This window comes from Macrobrachium nipponense, chromosome 2 (assembly GCF_015104395.2).
Source record: "Macrobrachium nipponense isolate FS-2020 chromosome 2, ASM1510439v2, whole genome shotgun sequence".
NCBI lineage: Eukaryota > Metazoa > Arthropoda > Malacostraca > Decapoda > Palaemonidae > Macrobrachium > Macrobrachium nipponense.
In genome coordinates this window covers 139848108-139871115 of record NC_087201.1, presented here as the reverse complement: position 1 = coordinate 139871115, position 23008 = coordinate 139848108, and the positions used below count along the sequence as shown (strand labels likewise).

Below are 23008 nucleotides of genomic sequence, written 5' to 3'. Positions count from 1 at the left end.
TCTGGATTTTGAGACATAGCATAGTTCTTCACCAAAAGCTCCTATGGTCTATGGTATATATATATATATATATATATATATATATATATATATATATATATATATATATATAATGGGGTTCCTTTGGATGAGAAAAATTGTCTCAGGGGTTCCTCAAAGTGCCAAAGGTTGGGAACCATTGTCCTAACCTATGATTCTATAGTTGTATGCTGGGAGATGAGTCGGACTTAAACCTTAGATTAGGAGTTTATTCCGTTTGTATGTTGTTTTTACGTTGCGTGGAACCAATGGTTATTCAGCAACGGGACCAACGGCTTTACGTGACTTCCGAACCACGTCGAGAGTGAACTTCTATCACCAGAAATACACATCTCTGACCCCTCAAGGGAATGCTCGAGAATCGAACTCGCGGCCACCGGGGTGGCAGGCAAAGACCAAACCAAACACGCCAGTGAGGCGCTCGATTAGGAGTTTAGAATCTGGACAGTGCACCTAAATATTATCTGGTGATAAATTCCTGTGCAGTCCTCTACCTATTTTTGAAAGCTTTGAGCTTCATCAAGTGTCAAGAAACTACCGAAATGCACACGCCTTCATAGACTATTTATCAGGTTTGCATCATACCCTTGCCGTCTAACCCCCCCCCCCCCTTTCCCATCCAATCCAAACACCTCCCCCCCCCCTCCCCCAAACCTTACAAACGGTGCTCAGTTCACCTACATCATTCTTACTCTCGTATTCGCTACATATGCTTCATGGACACTATACAGTTAATACTATCTTGGTTTCCTTATCCTCCTTTTTCATACACTTTCATACACTCTCGAATTGTGCACATCACTGCCATTGTCTCAGCCTTGCGTTTCCCACCATTCCAACCCTTCTTACTCGACACATACTTAGCATGCAGTTCATCCTCATGGCTCCTATCGTTTTTAATCTTATATATGCATATGCATTCAGCTTCTCCTTAAGAAAGGAAAGCTGGCTAATGACTGACTCTTCCTCTCTATAGCACTCTCCCTATTGCATATTCTAACACAAGTTTCACTTTCTTCATCTAATCTTCAGTTCGAATGTCCCCAGAACTGTATGACAGACAACATAATGGGTAAATTGGTAATGTAGCTCTGGATTTCTCCAAATTTAGCATAAATATGCAGATCACTCTAATGTAAAGTAATAAGATGTCTTGACTAGAGGAAATCTGTGGATTTATTTTGAAATACTGTGTATTCCGTCGAGGCTTTTAACTTTCATTGTTTCCACGACACACCATCTTGTGACTTTCAAATCTTGATGGCCTCTTTTGCGGTGTCTGTTTTAGAGGATTTTATCCTTTTCATAGTTACTCTTTTATTATAGAAGAAGATGATTACAATTTGGGTTAATCTACCTGGTGAGTTTGTAAAACCCAGATCACTCCGAGTGACCAGACATGAGCGTTGTTATTTTCTAGATTTAGAAACCAGTGTCCCGAAAGTTCTTGAGCTGTTAGTACTTAACATGATAAGCGTATTGCTAATCAGTTTCTTAACTTTGTCATATTATATCATTGTCCTTTCTAACCTTTAATGTTTAATTAATATAAAAAATATAAGCTACATCTCGTCGATCTGAGGTGGTGTTTTAACTGGACGAAATCTTCCGAGCTTAGAGTCGCGTTGACGATTAAAATACAGTTGATCGGTTTCCTTTAGCCTCCTTTTTCATACACTTTTCCATACACTCTTGAGTTTGTGCACACAACTCACTGCCCATTAGTCTCCAGCCTTGGCGTTTCCCACCCCCCATTCCAACCCTTCTTACTCCGATCACATACTTAGGCATGCAGATTTCATCCTCATGGCTTCCTATTCGTTTTTAATCTTATATATTGCATATGCATTCAGCTTCCTCCTTAAAAAGAAGGAAAAGCTGGCTAATGAAACTGACTCTTTCCTCTCTATAGCACTCTCCCCTATTGTCATATTCTAACACAAGTTTGCACTTTCTTCATCTAATCTTCAGTTCGAATGTCCCCAGAACTGTATGACAGACAACATAATGGGTAATTGGTAATGTACAGCTCTTGGATTTCTCCAAATTTAGCATAATTATGCAGATCACTCTAATGTAAAGTATAAGATGTCCTTGACTAGAGGAAAGTCTGTGGGATTTATTTTGAAATACTGTGTTATTCCGTCGAGGCTTTTAAACGTTTCATTGTTTTCCTACGACACACCCATCTTGTTGACTTTCAAATCTGGGATGGCCTCTTTTTGCGGTGGTCTGTTTTAGAGGATTGTTTTTAATCCTTTTCATAGGTTTACTCTTTTATTAATAGAAGAAGATGATTACAATTTGGGTTAATCTACCTGGCTGAGTTTGTAAAACCCCAGTATCACTCCGAGTGACCAGACATGAAGGGCGTTGTTGATTTTCTTTCTAGATTTAGAAACCAGTGTCCGTTCCCGAAAGTTCTTGAGCAGCTGTTAGTACTTAACCATGATAAGCGTAGTTGGCTAAATCAGTTTCTTAACTTTGGTCATATTAATATCATTGTTTCCTTTCTAACCCTTTCAATGTTTAATTAATACAAAAATAAAAGCTACATCTCGTCGATCTGAGGTGGTGTTTTAACTTGGAACGAAATCTTCCCGAGCTTAGCGTCGGCGTTTGACGATTCAAAATACAGTTTTGATCGGTTTCGCCTTATCCCTCCTTTTTCATACACTTTCATAACACTCTTGATTTGTGCACATCCACTTGCCAAATGTTTTGTCCTCAGCCTTCGTTTCCTGGTCCTTTCCCACCATTCCACCAACCCTTCTTACTTCGACACATAACTTTAGCATGCAGTTCATCCTCATGGCCTGCCCTATCGTTTTTAAATCTTATATATGCCATATGGCATTCAGCTTCTCCTTAAGAAAAGGAAAGCTGGCTACTGACTGACTCTTCCCTCTCTATAGCACTCTCCCCTATTGTCATATTCTAACACAAGTTTTTCAACTTTCTTCATCTAATCTTCAGTTCCGAAGTTCCGTCCCCCAGAACTGTATGGACAGAACACCATAATGGGGTAAATTTGGTAATGTAGCTCTGGGATTTCCTCCAAATGTTTAGCATAAATACTGCAGATTCACTCTAATGTAAAGTAATAAGATGTTCTTGACTAAGAAAGGAAATTGGTGGATTTAATTTTGAAAAAATAACTGGTGTATTCCGTCGATGGCTTTTAACTTTCATTGTTTTCCACGACACACCATCTTGTTGGACTTTCAAATCTTGGATGGCCGCTTTTGCGGTGTCTGTTTTAGAGGATTTTATTTTTCCTTTGTTTTCCATAGTTTACATCTTTTATTTTTTATAGAAGAAGATGATTACAATTTTGGGTTAAATCTACCTGGTGAGTTTGTTAAAACCCCAGATCACGTCCGAAGTGACCGAGACATGATCGCGGTTGTTATTTTTTCTAGATTTAGAAACCAGTGTCCTCCCGAAAGTTCTTGAGCTCTTTAGTACTTAACATGATAACGTATTTTGGGCTAATCAGGTTTCTTAACTTTGGTCCAATATTATATCATTGTCCTTTCTAACCTTTAAATGTTTTAATTTAATTAAATAAAAATAAAAATAAAAGCTACATCTCGTCGATCTGAGGTGGTGTTTTAACTGGACGAAATCTTCCGAGCTTAGCGTCGCGTTGACGATTAAAATACAGTTGATCGGTAAATTTTTTTTTTTTTAGATAACACACTCTGAGTGAAGTAAGAAATAATTCTTTGGCCTAAAGTGAGAGAATATCTACGAACCAGAAATAACTTTTTCTTTAATAAAAGTAAAGTAATTTAATTTACGATGGAACTCCTCCAATGAGCAGTTAGAATAAAACCAAATAGGACTTGAAATGGTTGCCTGGGACCTCCGAGTGTATCAGCTCGCTTGCTTGCGTTGCTATTTCTGGTGAAGACTGCTCCAGTATTACGGCGCTGTAAGAAATATTTGGGTTTAATGCACCTCAGATGGGACGAGCTTCTTGAATCCCCTTAAAAAGCAACATCTGTCTCTGACCATATTCTTCTTTTATCCATCTCACACATCTCTTTCCTCTCCGCGAGGTTCCATCTTGATTTTTATCTTTCAATCTTCCTGCGGCCAAGCTGTCAGTCACCGCTTCTTCTCCGAACCCCTCTTGCATCACCCACCATAATCCCCCTTTCCATTTCAATTCAGCAGATAGCATTTGCACCTTGGCAAACATTTACACAGCTGTTGCGTGACTCATGCATCTTGAACGTCCACGATTTGTATGTCTTGTTTCGTGATGCGCTTCCTTGTTAACACCAATTTTTCTCCCCATAAACACGATGACGTCATGTGATAAGCAAACGCATGTTCAATCAATAATAAGGAAAGCCTGGCGCTACAAAATGTTAATCTTGACGGATTTTTTAAAATGAAAAAGCCCATTTCGATGCGTTTACCGAACAATTACGTACTCTTGCCGATGCTCATTCTCATAGCTAAAGATGAAAGAAAATAGAAAAAGGAAAGAATTACCAGGCGTGTAAGAGCACGCAGTAAACATTACTAACTTATGAAGATTTCTTGATTAAAGATAGTAATGAGTCTGGGAAGGATGGTAAATGTCCCGAGGAAGGAGAATATAAAAAAAATAGAAATAAAAAAGGCAGGAGATAAAGGCGCACATATACGAATAAAAATTCCGTCGAAAGCAATGAAGGAATATAATGATGAGGGTCAGAGGTAGTTTCGGGGCTTTGCATGCTAATGAAAGGGGACAACGAACAACGAACGAGGAATTAGAGAGAAAACTTGGAAAGAGAAATGGAGTTGGAGGAAGGAATGGAAATCGAAATGGATGAAACATGTAAATAGTGTCAAAAAGAGAATTAATGATACAATATGATGAAAGGTGGAATGAGAATGTTATTAATGACTGATAACAACAACAGGAGGAAAATGTTATGGGAAGGAAGCGTAAATGACAAACGGTAAGGAATAAAATCAATAATTGGATTTAATGCAAAAGCATTGGAAAAGCAGAGAAATGGAATATGATGAGAATTCAAACGCTTGAAAACTGAAAATGAATTGGAGCTATAGGTGTAAAGTAAGAAAATGAGAATATAAAATGAAAAACAAGGAGAAATATCTGATAAAAGAGTAAAAGGAGAGGGCAGAAAAAGCTGATAACCAAGTTACTGAAAACCTCGAATAACTTTGCCTTTCGAAAACCAGACATTTATTTAAAACAAAATTCACCACGATGGCAGAAACAAATGAATGTCACTCTAAAGGCATAAAAAAACATATATAAATTGACAACAAGTGAAGCCGAGGGACGTAGTAGTAACAGTAATAGTAGTAACGAGGCACACTATTTATGAGGCTTATCGTCTGGAAAAGAGAGGATTCTTAACATAAAGTTGTAACCATTAAAACTCATATTAATATCAGGAGCAGTTTTTGTATCAAAGAAGGGAAACTTACGACACCGTTGCTATTATTATCATTAATACTACTACTGCTGCTGCTACTATCGATATTAATAATACTAATTATCTGTTCTTTATCGCAAATTAAATCATTATGATATAAGGATCTCATTGTGTAGTAGGTTTGTAAAATATGATATAAGGATCTCATTGTGTAGTAGGTTTGTAAAACACATCTTCTATGTCTGAAGCAAAAACAATTATTATTTTTCCATATCCTTCTTTTTCTTCTTATTCTTCTTTTCAATTTCTTTTTTTGACTAATGAGGCTTATTTTCATCTTCACACATTTCAAACAATATATCAGCGTGTGGAGAACTGCTTTTGGACCAAGATCGATAATAGCCACTTGCTGTTTTTCAGAAACGAAACGATAATCGCTTGGCTAACGAACAGTATACGTATTTTAGCTAAAAGAAACACTCATTTGAAATCTCTTTTTCTCTTTCCATACCTGTTTACCTATCTGTCTCTTTGTGTGTACACGTGTAAATCATTATTACATCAATTTCATATTTATGCTAGGGTTTATGTACGCAGCCGAACGCCTGTAAGGCAAGGCAATTAAAACGCAACATCCCAATTATATGCGCCAATCCATTGTTTAATTTTTTATCCTTCCTTTTCTTTGGTGGGGGGGGGTTGGGGTTGGGGGGGGGAGTGTCAATACCAGGGCTAAACTGAGTTCGTTACCTATTCCTATGAAAGTGGCCCGTGTAAATATACGTACATCATTTAATGTCACAAAGAAACTCATTTCGCATTAGATTGGTCAAAGATTTGGGTTCGTGTGGACAAAAGTTAAATATACTAATATGTACTGGAAACTTAGAGGGCAATGCAATCCAAGCACAGCGATCGATAGCACTTTCAAGGCTAGTGCTGCCTGTTTTTTGAAGTGAGGTCAAGACAGCTGAAGGCCGGTCGAAGGTCAGTGAAAGGTATCTGCAAAGCGCTGAAATCTAAACAAGTTTAGTTTTTATTGAATTTTTATATATATGCTCACACATGTGTATATATATATATATATATATATATATATATATATATATATATATAATTCTATATATATAAAGTTCTATAAAAAATGATTACAAGAAACTTCAAGGCCTCAGATTACCACCAAGTGTGTTACGAGCAACCAAAGGCCTAATACCTCACTTAAATCTCAAGGTAAAAAAAAATTTTTTTTTAGAAAAATAAAGACATTAGGACAAAAAAAACTGACTACTGACAAATGAGTGATTACAAAAGCAAGAATTGCCTTTTTCTGTCAGGCGTATTGCTCAACTTGGGATAACGATTATAATGAGATAGGCATCCGTGTAAACACGGATAACACCATATGTAAACACACGTCTTAAAAAAGCAAACGAAAAAAAGAAACCCACGTGTTTGTAAGAACGTAAAAAATAGAGGTTAATGAATGTTGAATACCTTGACCATCTTGGCAAATATCATAATGCAAAATAAACTACCAAGTGTCTCGAATGTGATTGGAGGGAACCGTTAAAAGCAGCAGCATCCTTACAGCCAGCGAGCTAATGGACGGGGGGAAGCTCAGGATGCAAGCAACAATTGCAAAAACAACGCTACACGTCCACGATTACTTGTCAAAGCACTTTACGATCAGTGTCCTTATCACGAGTATAATAAGATAAAAGAAAACATTCCCTGCCACTTTTTTTTTCTTTAGCAAGGATGAGTCTCTACCTAGGCCAAATGTTTTATCTCTCCTGGTAGCTGGTTTAAGTAGTGCCACATAGTACTAGGTTGGTTAAGTGATATTTCAAGAAAATCATTCGTGTTCTCCAACACATCTGCTGGACAGATTCGCAACAAAAATAGAATAATAATAATTAATAAATAAGTAAATAAAATAAAGTAAAAATAAATAAAAACATTGAATTTACATTGACATAATACCGCAAAATATTGGTCTCAACTGAGAATAGTAATTGTAAGAAACTGAAAATATTAACCCCTCTCCACAGAACAAACAGAAATAAAATGTGAAGTCCAGTCGATGTGAGATTTTTAAAACTCTCAAAATATTTCGGAATATGTACCCGCATGGTGACAGCAAGCCTTGGCAATTGTAAGTTTTACTTATTCTATCGACCTGCATGCAGACAGTGCCATATGAGAGTAAGATAATCAGTCTTTATTCTCTGCATTACGAATGACGTCACTGAGTGACATTCGAGTGAATATCTCAGTAACCTGAGAGGCTCGTGAAGCTTTCCTTCAGTTATCGACATGCAAGAGGATCTGGTCCCCGAGGTAAAGCACAAGAATATATAGATTGCATTTGCGTTGACTATTATTAAAGATTCTTAATAAATAGGCCTCAGGGGACATTAAATAGCAAAACGAGCTTGTGCTTAAAAGGACAGTCTTAGATAACTATACAGAACAGATAGAAGAGCATACAAAAGTAATAATAAATCCATAATTATACATGTGTACATACATAAGTGCATACTTTAGCAATATATTCGTCAGAGTTAAAGTCAGTGGCGATCTCTCTCTCTCTCTCTCTCTCTCTCTCCTCTCTCTCTCTCTCTCATGAACACGTGTTTGACAACAGCAAAAAAAAATCTGACAATTTCATTTATACTTAGTCTTTACAGAGTCTTCTTTAAAAAAAACTGCAATTCAGAGAAAGTTATCGTTAATATTTTCCTCTTTTTTTTTTTCATAGCTCCCGAAGGCAAGACCCTAGGCGAGTACGGATTCCGTACGCCCGACGGATGCATGCACGTCGTGAAGTACGAGGCCGACCAGCAGGGAGGATACAGGGTCCTGGGCTCCAGTAAGAGAGATTGCAACATCAAAGGTGAGGGTTGTAAGGCAGGTCGAATAAAATAGTCCATCTTTTAGAGGAAGTGAAATTTATATAACGTTTTGTATGAAATGGAAAAAGATTAATGCTTAGAGGCTTATTAATTGATATATACTATATATCTACAAATACATAGGTGCTTTAAAAAAGATAACAGTAGATGCACTTCATTATATAAGTGAATACCATAGGAAAATAACAGGCAGAAGATCAGTATCAAGCGCTTGGTACTGAGTTTCTGCCCGTCATTTTTCTGTGGTATTCGCTTATATATATATATGCATATATAATAACCATAATGCCCTCTTAACTTCTTGATGTCTTCCCACCTTGGAAACGCTTGTCACTACTAAGCCTAGACCCGAATGAAGAGAGAAATGGAGATATTTTGATGCGCAGGCGAGATTCGAACTCCGCATGCGAGGTATCAGAACGAGAAAACGTTAACCACGTGGCCAGGTAGATAATATCACTTCGTTCTGATACCCCGCATGCAAGTTCGGATCTCGCCCGGCCATCAAAATATCTTCACTTCTCATTTGGATCTATAGGCTTAGTAGTGACAAGCGTTTTTAAAGTATGAAGACATCGAGAAGTTAATAGGGCATTTGGATATCAAATTTATTATATACAATATATATATATATATATATATATATATCTATATATATATATATATATATATATATATATATATATCACGCCCTCTTCTATTTCTTTACAGCTCACAATCGTCGTCCATTTACGACGACAACGACAACAAAACGACCGACCACAACGACAACCAAAGCCACAACCACGGCCCGTCCTACCACTACAACCACGCGCCGCCCTACCACTACTACCACAACCACGCCCCGCACTACCACCCGCACCACTACAACTACTACCACTACTACTACTACTCCTAAACCACGTAATCCACTGTCCATCAGTCCGGTGCCACAAGTTAACAACGCTATTGAAGGTAAAAATCAATATCGGTGTCATGACGTAACTGGAAGTTCTCATGCAACTTCGGAACTGCAGGAGGGTCAATATTTTTGTATTCATTCCTGTTTTATTATTTTTAAGATCAAGTTGACGTCACAACAATAAAAGTTATGAAAACGAATAACGTTAGCAAAATTTGTGAAGTCCAGTAACCATTACTATTCCAAAAATGTGTGAATTACAGTAACCATTGCTATTCCAAAAATGTGTGAAGTCCAGTAACCATTACTATTCCAAAATCTGGACAAATTCATAAACAGTTGAAAGGGCTGCGAAAATCTAGATCAAAACCAGACACAATAAAAAAAATTTTAATGTAGCTTCCTGTTGTTTGTGTTTTAGATTAAGCTGACCTTATGCCAGCACGGGCTCTTGCTCATAGAGCAGGCCGTAAAGCTTCCTTCCATTGAGGTTAAGAAAAGTGAGAATTCCACTAATGGCCGAGATAAAGCTGTGAAGGCCACCGTTTGGAAATCCCTTGAGAGATTAAATTGAATAGAAACTCAGCAGTAAATGTCATCGTTTGTCAGTGCGAGGCCGCACAGGAACCAGAATTGAAAGACAACTATGATTGAAAACTTCTTGCTGACAACGATATTCGCGGTAGCTGTATCTGCTGCGCTTTTAAAAGGACGATTTTCAGGTGTCCCTGGAGAATGTTCGGAAATGACACATAGATTTCATTCGTATATTTTGTTTTTCATGTGCAGGGGATCACAGACTTGTAGATTGGCCTGAAATGCGTTGGTCAGACTCAAAAGCACATGCGGTGCATGGCGGATTTTAATTGGATTGAATTAAATCACCTTGTTTTACTGCTGGTATTGGTGATGTGTCTCTCCCAGACAGTATCTGCTCTGATTTGTTTTTCCTCCTCACTTAGGGAAGCTGTCCATTCATAATTCCATAAAATTAACTGTTTTGTCCTATTATAGATCGACCTACATATATATATATATATTATATATATATATATATATATATATATATATATATGTGTGTGTGTGTGTGTGTGTGTGTGTGTGTGTGTGTGTGTGTGTGTGTGGTGGTGCGCGCGCTTATATGTTACTAAATAGCGTGTGACATATAAGGCCACAGTGTTATTTAAACAAATTTTCGAGGTACAACACACACACACACATACACACACACACACACACACACACACACACACACACACACATATATATATATATAATATATATATATATATATATATATATAGATTATATATTAATATATATACAGTAACAAAGTTTAATTAAACTTCCAAAGGTATTAATCACACTCTTTTACACTTTCTTCACTCCCCGTGATAAGCCGAGGAACCCCAAGGTCGCCAACTGAGCCAGCCGGGCACAGCCGAAAAAGAGCCGGAACCTCTGTACTCCTACGGTTACAAGACGGACACCCACGGCCACACGGAGTCGGGGCTGCCCGATGGGTCCAAGAAGGGAGAGTACTACTGGGACAGTCCTGACGGCTGGAGGATCATCGTTACCTACGAGTAAGTGCAATCTCTCTCTCTCTCTCTCTCTCTCTCTCCTCTCTCTCTCTCTCTCTCTGTCAACTACAAAAGTAGACATTAACCTATTTACGTTAGACGCGAACCAGAAGTTGTAAACAACAACAGCGTGGAAGAGTTTAAAAGAAAACCAGACAAAATCATTATGACACTGTTAATGTACAATAAAATCTGCTCCTAGAGATAGTTGAGCACGCGATGTCCCCTCGGATGGACCAATAAGTCTTTGAGACATCCTAATCCCTGTAACTCTCTCTCTCTCTCTCTCTCTCTCTCTCTCTCTCTCTCTCTCTCTCTCTCTCTGTCAACTAGTGACGAAGAGAGGCCTCTTCATTCTTAAGCTTTTTGGAAAAAAAGAGACAGTTCACGGTATATATAAAGCCCTCGTATTTACGTGGAGTTCGGCTTTATTGAGTAATTAACTGTGTCATTATGGACAGATACAATTACTGGAGTAGGTGAGAAACCTATGGCTTTTCTTTATGAAAACTGTAATTTTTTATTTATATATCAAGTTTTTCAGATAAATTATTTTCCTTAATAGTGTGTGGCTCTTAAAGATTTTTCTTACCGGGAAAGAACTTTCACAGTGGATAATAGTAAATAAAAACATCTATCTGTTTACGAGAAAATAAAATGCTATATTATTTCAGATTCTCTTCCATGCAAATAATCTGTTTTCTTTTCAAATTCAGAGGAGTGTTTTCTTCTAATCAGAAATATTTATAATACAAACATTCTTATTTATAATCAGAATCTTTGGTAATCACAGTGTCTCATTCTGATGACCTTCCAGTTTTCTCGGGCACGTGTTCCCACTTATAACTTCCAGGGGGACCTGTTCAATCTCTGCCAGAATTCGACGTCATTGGCCGTTTTAGCCCATTCGCTGTTGTATTACATCCACAGTGTAAAATTTGGCGCTCTTTCAGAGCTTTGTTTTGCACCTCTTATCTTTCATTATCAGGCAATCGCATTTTGAATGCGTTAAATGCCTAACACCTCGTCTTGCTTCTTCATCCAAGAGATCGAAATTGAAATTCACTTTGCTTTACCATTATCTTTGATCCTTGAGAGTAAAGATATCATGTTTATTTCAGCATCCCACACAAGATCTTTCTTCTGCAAGAGGCATTGGATTTTATCCGTTACGTAACATATTGTGTACTTTCCCTCTTGATGTAGGCTGTGAAAATTTGGAAATTATCATTATCTTTTATCGTAATGAAAACTTTATTTGTACATTTCGTCAAAGCTGCTACCCTTATTTAAAGTGGAATTCATTGGCAGCTACTTCCCAATTGCTTTGTATTACGTATCGTTCGTCTCCAGCAGGCGAATAAAACTCAAATTCACCGAAAACTTTACAGGTGGTTGGTTGTACTTTTAACCTTGGTAATGGAAAATCTTAAGAAATTCCCCCTTCTCTGGAAGAAATGGAAGCAGAAAAAGTGGCGTCCTATTCTAATGGAATCATCTCTGGTCAGGATTTATTTCACTTTTCCTTTCTTTGGACCTTAGCTGGAAAAGGGCATGATCGTACCAGTTACACTGACCTTTGCTCTTAAAAGAGTGAAGAAAAGTTTTCTGCTGCAGAATTCCTATTTAAACTGTCTCCATGGTGTAATGATAATCAATGCATCAATAGATATTTTCATCTTTATCGTAAAGTTTCTCAGGACTAATCCCTGCGCAGCCATAATGGAGGTGATGTCTCCTTGGCCTATGGCTCACTTAACCACCACCACTACAAGCAAGAAACGTGGTTGCTTATCAAACCTGACACGGCGCTGGCCTCTCCAAGGAGCCGCTCTGTCATGCCTGTCAGTTCAACTTATTAACGCCTTTTCAACAGGCAAATAGTAGGGGATTTTCTGCGATTTATAAAGATGATAATGATGATAGGGTAAATATCATCATTGCATAGGTACGTATATAGCAATCGTATATTCTGTATGCGTGCTTTCGTGTGTTCGCACCATACATATGGATTACAGCCATGCATATGAGCTGTAAGAGACTTGTTGCTCTTGTCCTTCGCGATTTTCGTACGTCCTTCAACGTCAAGATGATAATCATATATTTCACTTCTCTCAAAGCATGGCTAATGATAGTAAAGATTCAGCGAACTATGAGCAGGCTGGAGAATTTAGATAATTTAGATGAACGTCTACAGCAGTGTTTTTTTGGGTTAGTGGAAAAGTAGACGTGACAGTGAACTGTTCATTTCTGCATGTAATCTCATTGCTTATTAGCATTTGTTTTGAATAATGAAGTATTCTTACAGAGTTCAGCTGTTCTGTGAAGTGGCATACTTTACATTCTTACCAAAAAAAATGTAAGTTAAAAGAAATTACCTAATAAAAAAGGCAGACGATTAGACAACTTTTGACTTTCAAAGCAGTGGTACTCGGGACCGCATTACAGCAGCGTCACGTTCACGCATTTTGAGCTGATAAGAGTTTAAAAATGATGAAATGTCTTTTTGGCTGAGAGAGTTATCAATTCAACCTTAATTAATTTATCAAGATTGCATTGCCATAGCAAACTTCTCACCACAAGCTAAGAACGCTTTTATACCTAACGTCCTTATCGTTGCTTCATCAAATTACAAAAAAATTACAAACAAAACTATTAGCGCTGTTTTTGGCAGCTAATTGAATTTCTGCCAGATAACCATGTACTAAACGCTCCACCCCCTCCACTTCCCCTTCTCAGAAAATAGTCGCCTCAGTTCTTCCATTAATTTTTTTTAAGGCACTCAGTCATTATGACCTCAAAAAACTGGATAGCAGCAAGGGCCTCGCTCAAATTGCATGTTGCTTTGCAAACAAAACCATGCCTTTTCAGGTAGAACTGGATTAAAGGCTTGAAAATATCGAGCTCAGAAAATGCAAAACTAATAGTTAATAAAGGCAGTTCAGATAAATAAACATTATGCGAGAGCATAATAAATGAGAGATAAAGAGAGGTTAGGAACCTTCACTTCTATGAGTACCAACGATAGCATTAAAAAGAATTATTCAGGTACACTTGATATTTTCAGATACGTACATGCACAATGACTTTGTTAGTTTTAATGCATGTATGATTTCAGAACAAATTAGTGGAGTCAAAGTAGTTGACTATTTTGCTTTGTTAATGACACAAAAGCATTAACAGAATAGAGTAGTGGTTCCAGGAAACTTCATAATCCAGGTTTCTTGGAATCGTTTCCTAACATCACATTTGCAGATGGTTTGAATGCGGAAGCCTTCACATAGAAATTTAAGCCTACGTTGTCAGTTTCAGAAAGAAATTTTGGGCAGAATGAGGCCTATATTTGTATGTTCTAGTAATAAGAGTGGCACAAAAATTGTTTAATACTCTTTTTACTTATTTCCTATACTTATATACCAGGAGCGATCGAGGAATTGCCTCACGAGCGATTGTCACCAAAATGAGTAAGAAATTACTTAGTATCCCATATTTTGGAACACCGTTTTCTTATAATTATGCCATTGAAAACGTAAAATAGTGATACGTCCATATCTATGGATACTAACCAACTCGCTTATAATGAATTTTTCATTATTGTTAGCACGCCTCGCAGAAAACGAGAAGTAGAAGTCCTCTGGAGGAGGAAAAAAAAAAACTAGGAACACTGTGAAAATGTGATGCAAATGCCAGACAGCGTTCAACCTGTAACCTGCAAAAGTAATGGAGGCCGCGAAACTTTTTCTACCAGAGGACCAGAAACTGCGAGTTTATGATGAATATTCGTACTTTCTATCCTCAGGGCTAACGAAAGAGGCTTCTACCCGAGGGTGAAGCGCATTCGCCTTACGCCTACAACTCCAAGGCCTGAAGACGGGCCAGGTAACGGAAACCCCCTCGCTAAGGAGCTGGGACCCGATAAGGCCGAAGAAATTGCTGTGCCTGTTGGAGGCTGTCCTTATTACTTCTACTATAACACCAGGTATGTATTTACATTTGCTCTGAAATTTTTCATTCCGCTTAGGTATTTCGTAATGATATGATTGTGCATTTGACGTGGTTTACTTTACCTGGACGTATCTACCTGCACTTTGTTGATGCCAAACTAAAATTGAAACAAGTTTTGAAGTTCTTAATCTATTGAGAAAAAAAAAAGGCTTTATATCTGAAACACAGATGAATTAGGTACTTGAAGGAACTCTTTTTATCTTTAACAAATTTGTAACTTTATAACATTTTGTTGCACCAAGAGAGACCAAAAGTTACAATTAAAAACAAGATATTCTAACTTTCCAAAACCCTTTGTCCTTCAGGATGAACTACCACTGGGAGCACTGCCACGAGAACTCCAACCGAACGGGAGAATTCGGTCATTTAGGGTCGGACGGATATTCCCACAAGACATCCTACTACGCCGACAGCACAGGATTCCATCCCAGAGTGAGCAGGACGCCCCTCACGGCCAGGCAAGCAGAGGTGGTCGCCGAATACACGAAAGGTGCCTTTATCATACCCAAGGTGCGTTCTCTTCCTCTTTGGCAAATAATACTGATAACGACAGGTTGAGCTCCTTCCGTTATTCGTGGAAGCCTATTGAAGTGCTTATTGTGTTATAAAGAATTTGTGTAAATGTCAGTTTCCCCGAAATAGAATTTAAGCCGAGTGCAAATTTGCTTTACTATTAATCGAAATATATAGCAACTTAACTGATGCATAAGAAATTTTACAAAAAAGATCTAGAACACGTTCTCGTCCCTATAAAGCCACTTGTGTCCATGTCAGCAATTGCATGTCTCGATTTCTTTTTGTTTAGAAACCTTAGTTTTTCCTTATCAACTGCAACTTTTCCCTGTGTGTTCCAGCCCGACGAGGAGCGAACCGACACGGAGAGAAGGATCCAGGAGTGGCTCAGAGAAAACAGAGATCGCGTTGACAACCCGTTGCGGTGAACGGCTACACAATCAAAATCTTTGTCGCCTAACATTCTTCTTCGTCTTCTTTTTCTTCTTATTGTCGTATATGAGCAACATTGTAACTGACGGTTTCGTAGACCACGCTTTTTAACACTAATATAGCAAGGTGATAAGTACAAAAGAACAGTGCGCTTCCGTATCTCAATTTTAATTAGTCGTTTCTAAAAAGGTCTTTTTGTTTTATTTAGCAGGAAGTATCTGCAGTATTCCAGGAGCAACAGAGTCTGGCATAGTAGTATAAGGAAAAGCATTGTTGTATTTTTTTATTTGACAAGAAAACTAAGAATGGTCCTAATTTAATTTTAGACCAAAATTTCAGTTATATAAGGTTCTCCTCTTCAATTGAAGAATGCGGAGTCAAATGCAGTGTTGACAAGGAAAGTATGAAAAACATTTTGAAATTCATTGATTTACTCATATAATAATTTGGGAAACTGAAGGAAAGATGACCTAAATTACCTTAATCATTAATTCCAGTAGTAATGAGAGTTCATAAGTGTACCGACAGAATCGCAGATTTGGAATATCTTCTGTTGTCATAGGGGATTTGGTCTGGAAAATGTATCCATTAATTAGAATCAAAGACAAATCAGGTTTACAAACATGTTAGGAAGTGTCATTAATTAGTGGGTTAATTATTGTTTTTGATACGGGAATTCTTAGGTATTTTGACGATGTGGTATGAAATCTTTTTACAAAAAAATGATTCCAGAAAAAAAGAATGTCCTGAACCTAACACTCAAGTTTCCTATACTAAGTTGCTCTCTTGAATCAGCAAAACGAAATGACGATCTATACTTATTTCATTAAAAAAAAAAATAAAATCTCCAAAACTGAGATATTTAGAATGCTTTCAAAGCTCGGTTTCAGAGTAACATAATGTGGTACATCAGTATTGGACGGGTAAGCAACCTGACCACGATCAAGTATGTCTTGGTATACTTATTTCCAGAATGCTTAAACATTGAAGAAGTTCATTCTTGCCGAAAATCCTAGCACTATTTCCATGATATACCTTTTGTTTCCAGAATATGGAAGACCAGATGCTAGGTGTACCTATAGTGTACATTTGATTTACAAGTTAGTGATGAAAAAACGCGTTGGTCTATCATGATTTCTTGTAAAATTTTAATGTAAATATGCTAAAACAACTTTTTTTTTAACATAAATAGTTTCTTGTTTTCATCCGCATTTCCCTTCTAATCTAATTTTATCTGGACCTACTGTTTTCCTATTCAGAGTTTACCAGTATTATGATTTATCTGTAAGATGCAGGTATATATATATATATATATATATATATATATATAATATATATATATATATATATATATATTATAAGGTACATGTATATGTATTATATGTGTATGCAACATATGTATATATTAACATTGTATTATACTATGAGTTAAAAGCCACAATAATATATATATATATATATATATATATATATATATATATATATATATATATGTGTGTGTGTGTGTGTGTGTGTGTGTGTGTGTGTGTGTTACTATATTTTTTTCAAAATACAGTATCGTATGACTGTTGTGGCTTTTAATTCATCTTCTCCGGTCACGGCATAGTGATGTACCTAGAGTATATATATATACCATATATATATATATATATATATATATATATATATATATATATATATATATTTTATATATATATATATATACTATATGTATATATATATATATATATATATATATACTATGTTACATTTTTAAACTCAGTATGTTCAGATTGTTATACTAAAGCCCTTTATACCGATTCACTGACAGGACCTGGAATCCAGTGAGAAGCAATCAGTTTTTTTTTATTTTCGCTATTGAGCCCCATTGAATGTTATCATTGTTTCATCCTTGGAGGAATAAGAGGAGGGAGACCACGTATTTAGTCTTGGTTGAAGCAAGTTTCTGACGGACCAATCAGCAACGAGGTGGGAGGTGTCAACGGCTTATCTACCCAAAAGGAATATTCTTACTGGATTCAATACAAAAGTAACTGCGTTTATCTCTCTTGAGTGCAATATCCAAGTCTGTTTTACTCTAAAACGATAACTATATTTTTTATCTGAATACAATAGGAACAGAATATAGTTATTGTGCTGAATACAATTTATGACGATCCTGAAGTTATTTTCACAAAGTAATATTAAGAAATTATTTTAAATTACTGGATTTTATCTTATTACAACGGCAGACATTGGAAAGCTCATGAACGTTCATATACGTTTCAAATTTGTATTCATTTGAATGATTGTTGACATCTTGCCGTTCGCGCCATAATTCGCCTGCGTCACTATGATCACAAACCAGATTTCGTTTAGAAGTAAGAATAGGACAATATAATAAATAATGCATATATGAGTGTTATCAGGGATAATTTGTGTATTATTTGATCCTTTAGGAGATGGAGGAAAATAACATAAAGGTTAAAATGAAACGCCTAAATTTTTTATGATTATATTTCCAAAACATAGTTTTCAAATAACAATTTGCTAATAGCTTTGGGAAGTATTGACTCACTCAGCTCAGCTCCTCGTCTGCTGACAATCGATATTCGTCGGAAGTTTATGATAAAACTATTTAAGCATTACCTTTTTTTTTCTTTCAATGCCTAGTTCATTTACTAATTAATGCCAACCTAAGTTCACATGAGCCCCAAAACAAATGTGCGCTATTAATGCCTTGAGTAGATAACAGCACTGGATAAGGCTCGCCCACTCCCAACGATTCTTGAACACACGGGGGTGCCGTTGCAGGGAAATGTTTCCCATTTGTTTAAGATTCTTTTGTAAATATATCACTAAACGAAAAACAATAACAGTTCTTTTCTGTCATTATGCATGTTCATGAGGTTTTGTGTTATATTTTGCTTCGAAAACTTTCTTCTTGCCTGAAATGATTTTAATTGTAACCTAGAAATTCACTGGAATCTTCGTTAAGGAATTATTACTATGGTTCCAGAATGAAAGGATGATGGATAGCAATATGTAAAGATTAAATAAAAACTAAAGTAGGTTTTACTTTCTTATTAGTAAGTTCATATTTGATACACCATCGGTTTCTCACCATTCCATGGTAAAAAATAAAAAAAATGCTATAAATTTAGCTTTTCATTCTGCAGTGTCCAGTAGAAATTGGTGATACTGGCAGAATCGTTCTTAAATTACACATTTTGATTGTCTTTCCCGTGAACTTAATGAAATATTACTGATCTGTCTTTTCTGTTCCCTCTCTGGTAGTGTCCGATATGTTTTCTATATTACAAAAAGAAAAAAAACGCACAAAATCTAAAAGGAAAATAAGAAGGACATTCAAGACCGCTGTATCACTTGCTATATTATTTTTACAACATATCCTCGCCTTGTGCGTGGAGGCTCATATGTGTTTCCTCTTTAACGTTCTAGTTTATTTAGCTGGTTGTTGATGTTTAGTATAAAGTTGACTGATGATGTACAGTGTAAAGCCAAATAAAAATGTGTACATACTCTTGTTTCTTGTGTCCTTTACATAAATATATTGCTGTATTCATGAACGTAAAAAGGCTTTGGGATTCTATGGAAGGGAAAGATCTCGCAGGCACGAGAAACGAGCGTAAGCTTACGAGCCGTTGAAAGGTTTCGACCTTTGTGCCACTACCCATTACTACTACTACCCAAACACAATTTTAGGCGTGAAAATAATTAGAGTTAGGAGAAAATAAAATATCTAGTCGTGATGTTAAGAACTCTGAGGTAGGAAGCAGAAGAAGGGAAATTAGTTTAGGGCAGGTTGGTGGAGGAAGTAACTTTAGTAACAATCTTAGGCTATTAGACCTAGAAGAAAAGTGTTCGCAAATGATAGATAAATGGTTAGATGGTAGAAGCAATTATGTAAATAGAGAAAGTGAAAAGATAGTGAGCAAGACAGAAGATACATCAAGAAGTCTTGAAATAAAGCTCATAAACACCCAAGGACTGACTAAAGCAAAAATAATCGAGCTAGTGGAGATAAAAAAAGAAAACAATAATGTGCATCACAGAAACGCACCTTAAACAGCAAAAATTTCTATTCCCAACAAGCATCAGAGTGGTAGAATCAATGAGAGATGAAGACGACACCAAAGGAGGAGGTTTACTAACAATGTATAGAACCAAGGGAGAGATCCGGATGGAAAAAGAAAAGTCGGAACACAAAGACATTCTAATAGTAAAGGTTAATTATAGAACAGCAATATTTAACCTAATTCTAGTCTACATGTCAACTAGTGATAAAGAAAGAAATAAACGAATAATAAGCGCCTTACATGTAGCAATAGGGAAAGCCACAGACCTGCCTGTGATAGTCCTTGGGGATTTCAATGGGCATTTAGGTTTCATAGGGACACAAGAACTTGACCAAAATGGAAAATATGTTATGGACCTAATGGAAAAATATGACCTAACGCTATTAAATGTAGATCCCAGCTGCAAAGGAGAGATAACCTGGAGTAGAGGAGATCAGAACAGCGCTATAGACTTTGCCCTAGTCAACCAAAATATGTATAAAAACTATGAATTTATGGAGATAGATGAGGGAAAATGTGAATATGACCTATCAGAGCATCACCTCATAAAGGTCCAATTCAGAATGAACACTAACGTAAGGAAAACATTCAGAAATAAAACAAAAGAAATTAAATATTTGAAAGTTACAGAAGAGTCTACCAGGAAATACATTGAATACATAGAGTATAAAGTTACCCAACGATACAGAAAATGAGATCTAACCCTGTTGGAAAAAACAATGAGTGAAGCAAAAGCAAATAACCTAGAGAAGATAATCAAAAGAAGGTTAAAGACAGGAAAGCAAGGAGAAATAGAACCACTATGGGTCACCAAAGAAATAAAGAAAGAAAGAAGCCAAAAAAGGATATATAACAAATTAAAAAGGAAAGCCACAAGAATAGAAGAAAAGAGATACTATGAAGAAGCATATCTTAAACAAAAACAAGATGTACAGATAATAAATAAAGAAAGGATATAAAGAATATGAAGAAAAGGTTAGAAATGAGATAATGAATGATAAAAACAGACACAGGAAAATCTGGGAATATATAGACATGCTGAGAGGAAAGACCACATCAGAAAAAGAATGGATAAGAATATTCTACGAAAATAAGCAAGAGATGAAGGACGAAACCCTAGGGAAAGAGCTGGTAAAATTCTGGGAAACAATATACCAAAAAGAAGAAAACAAAATAGGAGAGATATGGAATGAAAGCAAGAAAGAACAGTACAGACATGACATGGAAGAAATAGTGAAAAGATTAGGACAGCAGATGAAATACCATATATCTTTAAGGGAACACATGCATAGAGTGTATAATCTAACAGAGACAGAGATTAGACCCATGGAAGAAATCAACATAACAGAAGAAGATGTAAAAAGTCAACTTGAGAAAATGAAGGCAAATAAAGCACCAGGGCCAGATGGAATGAACCCAGTTCTGTTCAAACTACTCTTACAAAGTAACAACCTTCAAAAAGAATTGGCAGAATGTTCAAACAGCATACTGAAGGGCAGGAAAACGCTGAGAAGCTGGTTTAAGTAAAAAACAACACTTACGCCCAAAAAACAAAACCCCACAGTCAAAGATCTAAGGCCAATTGCTCTAACAAATGCATCATATAAAATTTTCATGGGGATCCTGAAAACCAAAATAGAAAAGCATATTAGAGATATGGGAAAAATGAATGAACTCCAATCAGGCTTTACCGCACAAAGGAGAGGAATCGAAAATTTATATATTTTACAATACTGCATACAAGAAACGTAGAGAAGAAAGGACCCATTATTTGTAGTATCAATAGACTTCCAAAAAGCATTTGACTCAGTTAATAGAAAAAAGGCTGCATGCAGAAGTAACAAATGCAGTTGCTAATATATATACAAATGATGTAACAAGCCTATGCCTTAAAACAATATAGAACAAAAAAAGCTAAATGTAACTAATGGAATAAGACAGGGATGTAATGGCTCAACCATATTCTTTCTACTAATAACGTACCTGATAATAGAAAAATTAGAAAATGCAACAGAAGGTTTTAGAAATGAAGTAATAAGGATAGTGGCACTATTATATGCAGACGAAGGATTAATACTAGGACACACACTAGAAGAAATAACAAAATCAATAAAAACCCTTATGGAAATGGCAAGTGAATGTGGCCTAAACATAAACAAGGATAAAAGTAATATACAACGACTGATACAGTATCGATGATGTAGAGAATATGGAGCACATAGAAGGAATAAAAATAGTTAAGCATATTAAATACCTAGGAGTGACAATCAACAACATGAAAGTCTGCTTCAGAGAACAGATAAAAAGGGCCCAAGTTAAAGCAAAGCAGATGGCAAATATGACTAATGCAGTCATCAATAAAAGCTGTAGCAGAGTAAAAATAGGAACATTGTACTGGAAAGTACTAGCGATGCCATCATTCATGTATGCCATGGAAGTCATGAAACTTGACAATAAAACTATAAATGAATTTCAGAAGATAGACAATCAAGTATTAGAGCAATTTTGAAAGCGCCAAGTCACACAGAGATATCAAGAATAAACTATTCTACCTGAAACATACACTGAGGAGTGGTGGAAATAGGCTCCTATATGAGATAACCATGGATCAGTATGAAAAAAAACCTGGATAATGCAAGTAAAAGAGTATATGAAAGAACTAAACATAAACTTAAGTAAAATTGAAGCAGTTAAAGACAAACAGTTAAGAGAAATAATAAACAATTGGGACAGAAAAGCGTAGCAGAAAGAAATTAATGAAAAGTCAACGTTAAGAATCTACAGAAAATATAAAGAAAACATAAGAGAAGAAATCTGGTATGACAACACTGAAAAAACCATGCTGATCAGTAGGGCCAGACTAGGTATACTAGGATTAAATTATAGAACTAGGATAAAAGGAGAAGATACAAAATGTTTATGCTGTGAGGAACAAAATTGAAAATTTAGAACATTTCTTACTTTACTGTCCAGCATACAATGAGATTAGAAATAGATATAGCTTTATGCAGCAACACTATCAAGAAATTAAAGGGGAATTAGTAGCAAATATACTCTTATTGGTAGATCTACTGAAGGAGGAAGTGGAGAATAGGAAAGAGAGAAGAAACTCAAACAAACACAAACAATGGAG

General features: G+C 36.3%; 1 protein-coding gene across 1 annotated transcript in view; it reads left to right on the top strand.

Moving 5' to 3' along the window:
- LOC135221039 (uncharacterized) overlaps positions 1-17086 on the top strand; it is a 135752-nt gene extending 118666 nt beyond the window's left edge. Inside the window, exons 3-8 of the mRNA XM_064258774.1 lie at positions 8209-8343; positions 9074-9316; positions 10663-10849; positions 14646-14825; positions 15157-15361; positions 15706-17086. Coding sequence (XP_064114844.1) covers positions 8209-8343; positions 9074-9316; positions 10663-10849; positions 14646-14825; positions 15157-15361; positions 15706-15792 — 1037 coding nt within the window. The 3' untranslated portion in view covers positions 15793-17086. The remainder of the gene's footprint in view (positions 1-8208; positions 8344-9073; positions 9317-10662; positions 10850-14645; positions 14826-15156; positions 15362-15705) is intronic.
- Positions 17087-23008: the final 5922 nt, after the last annotated feature.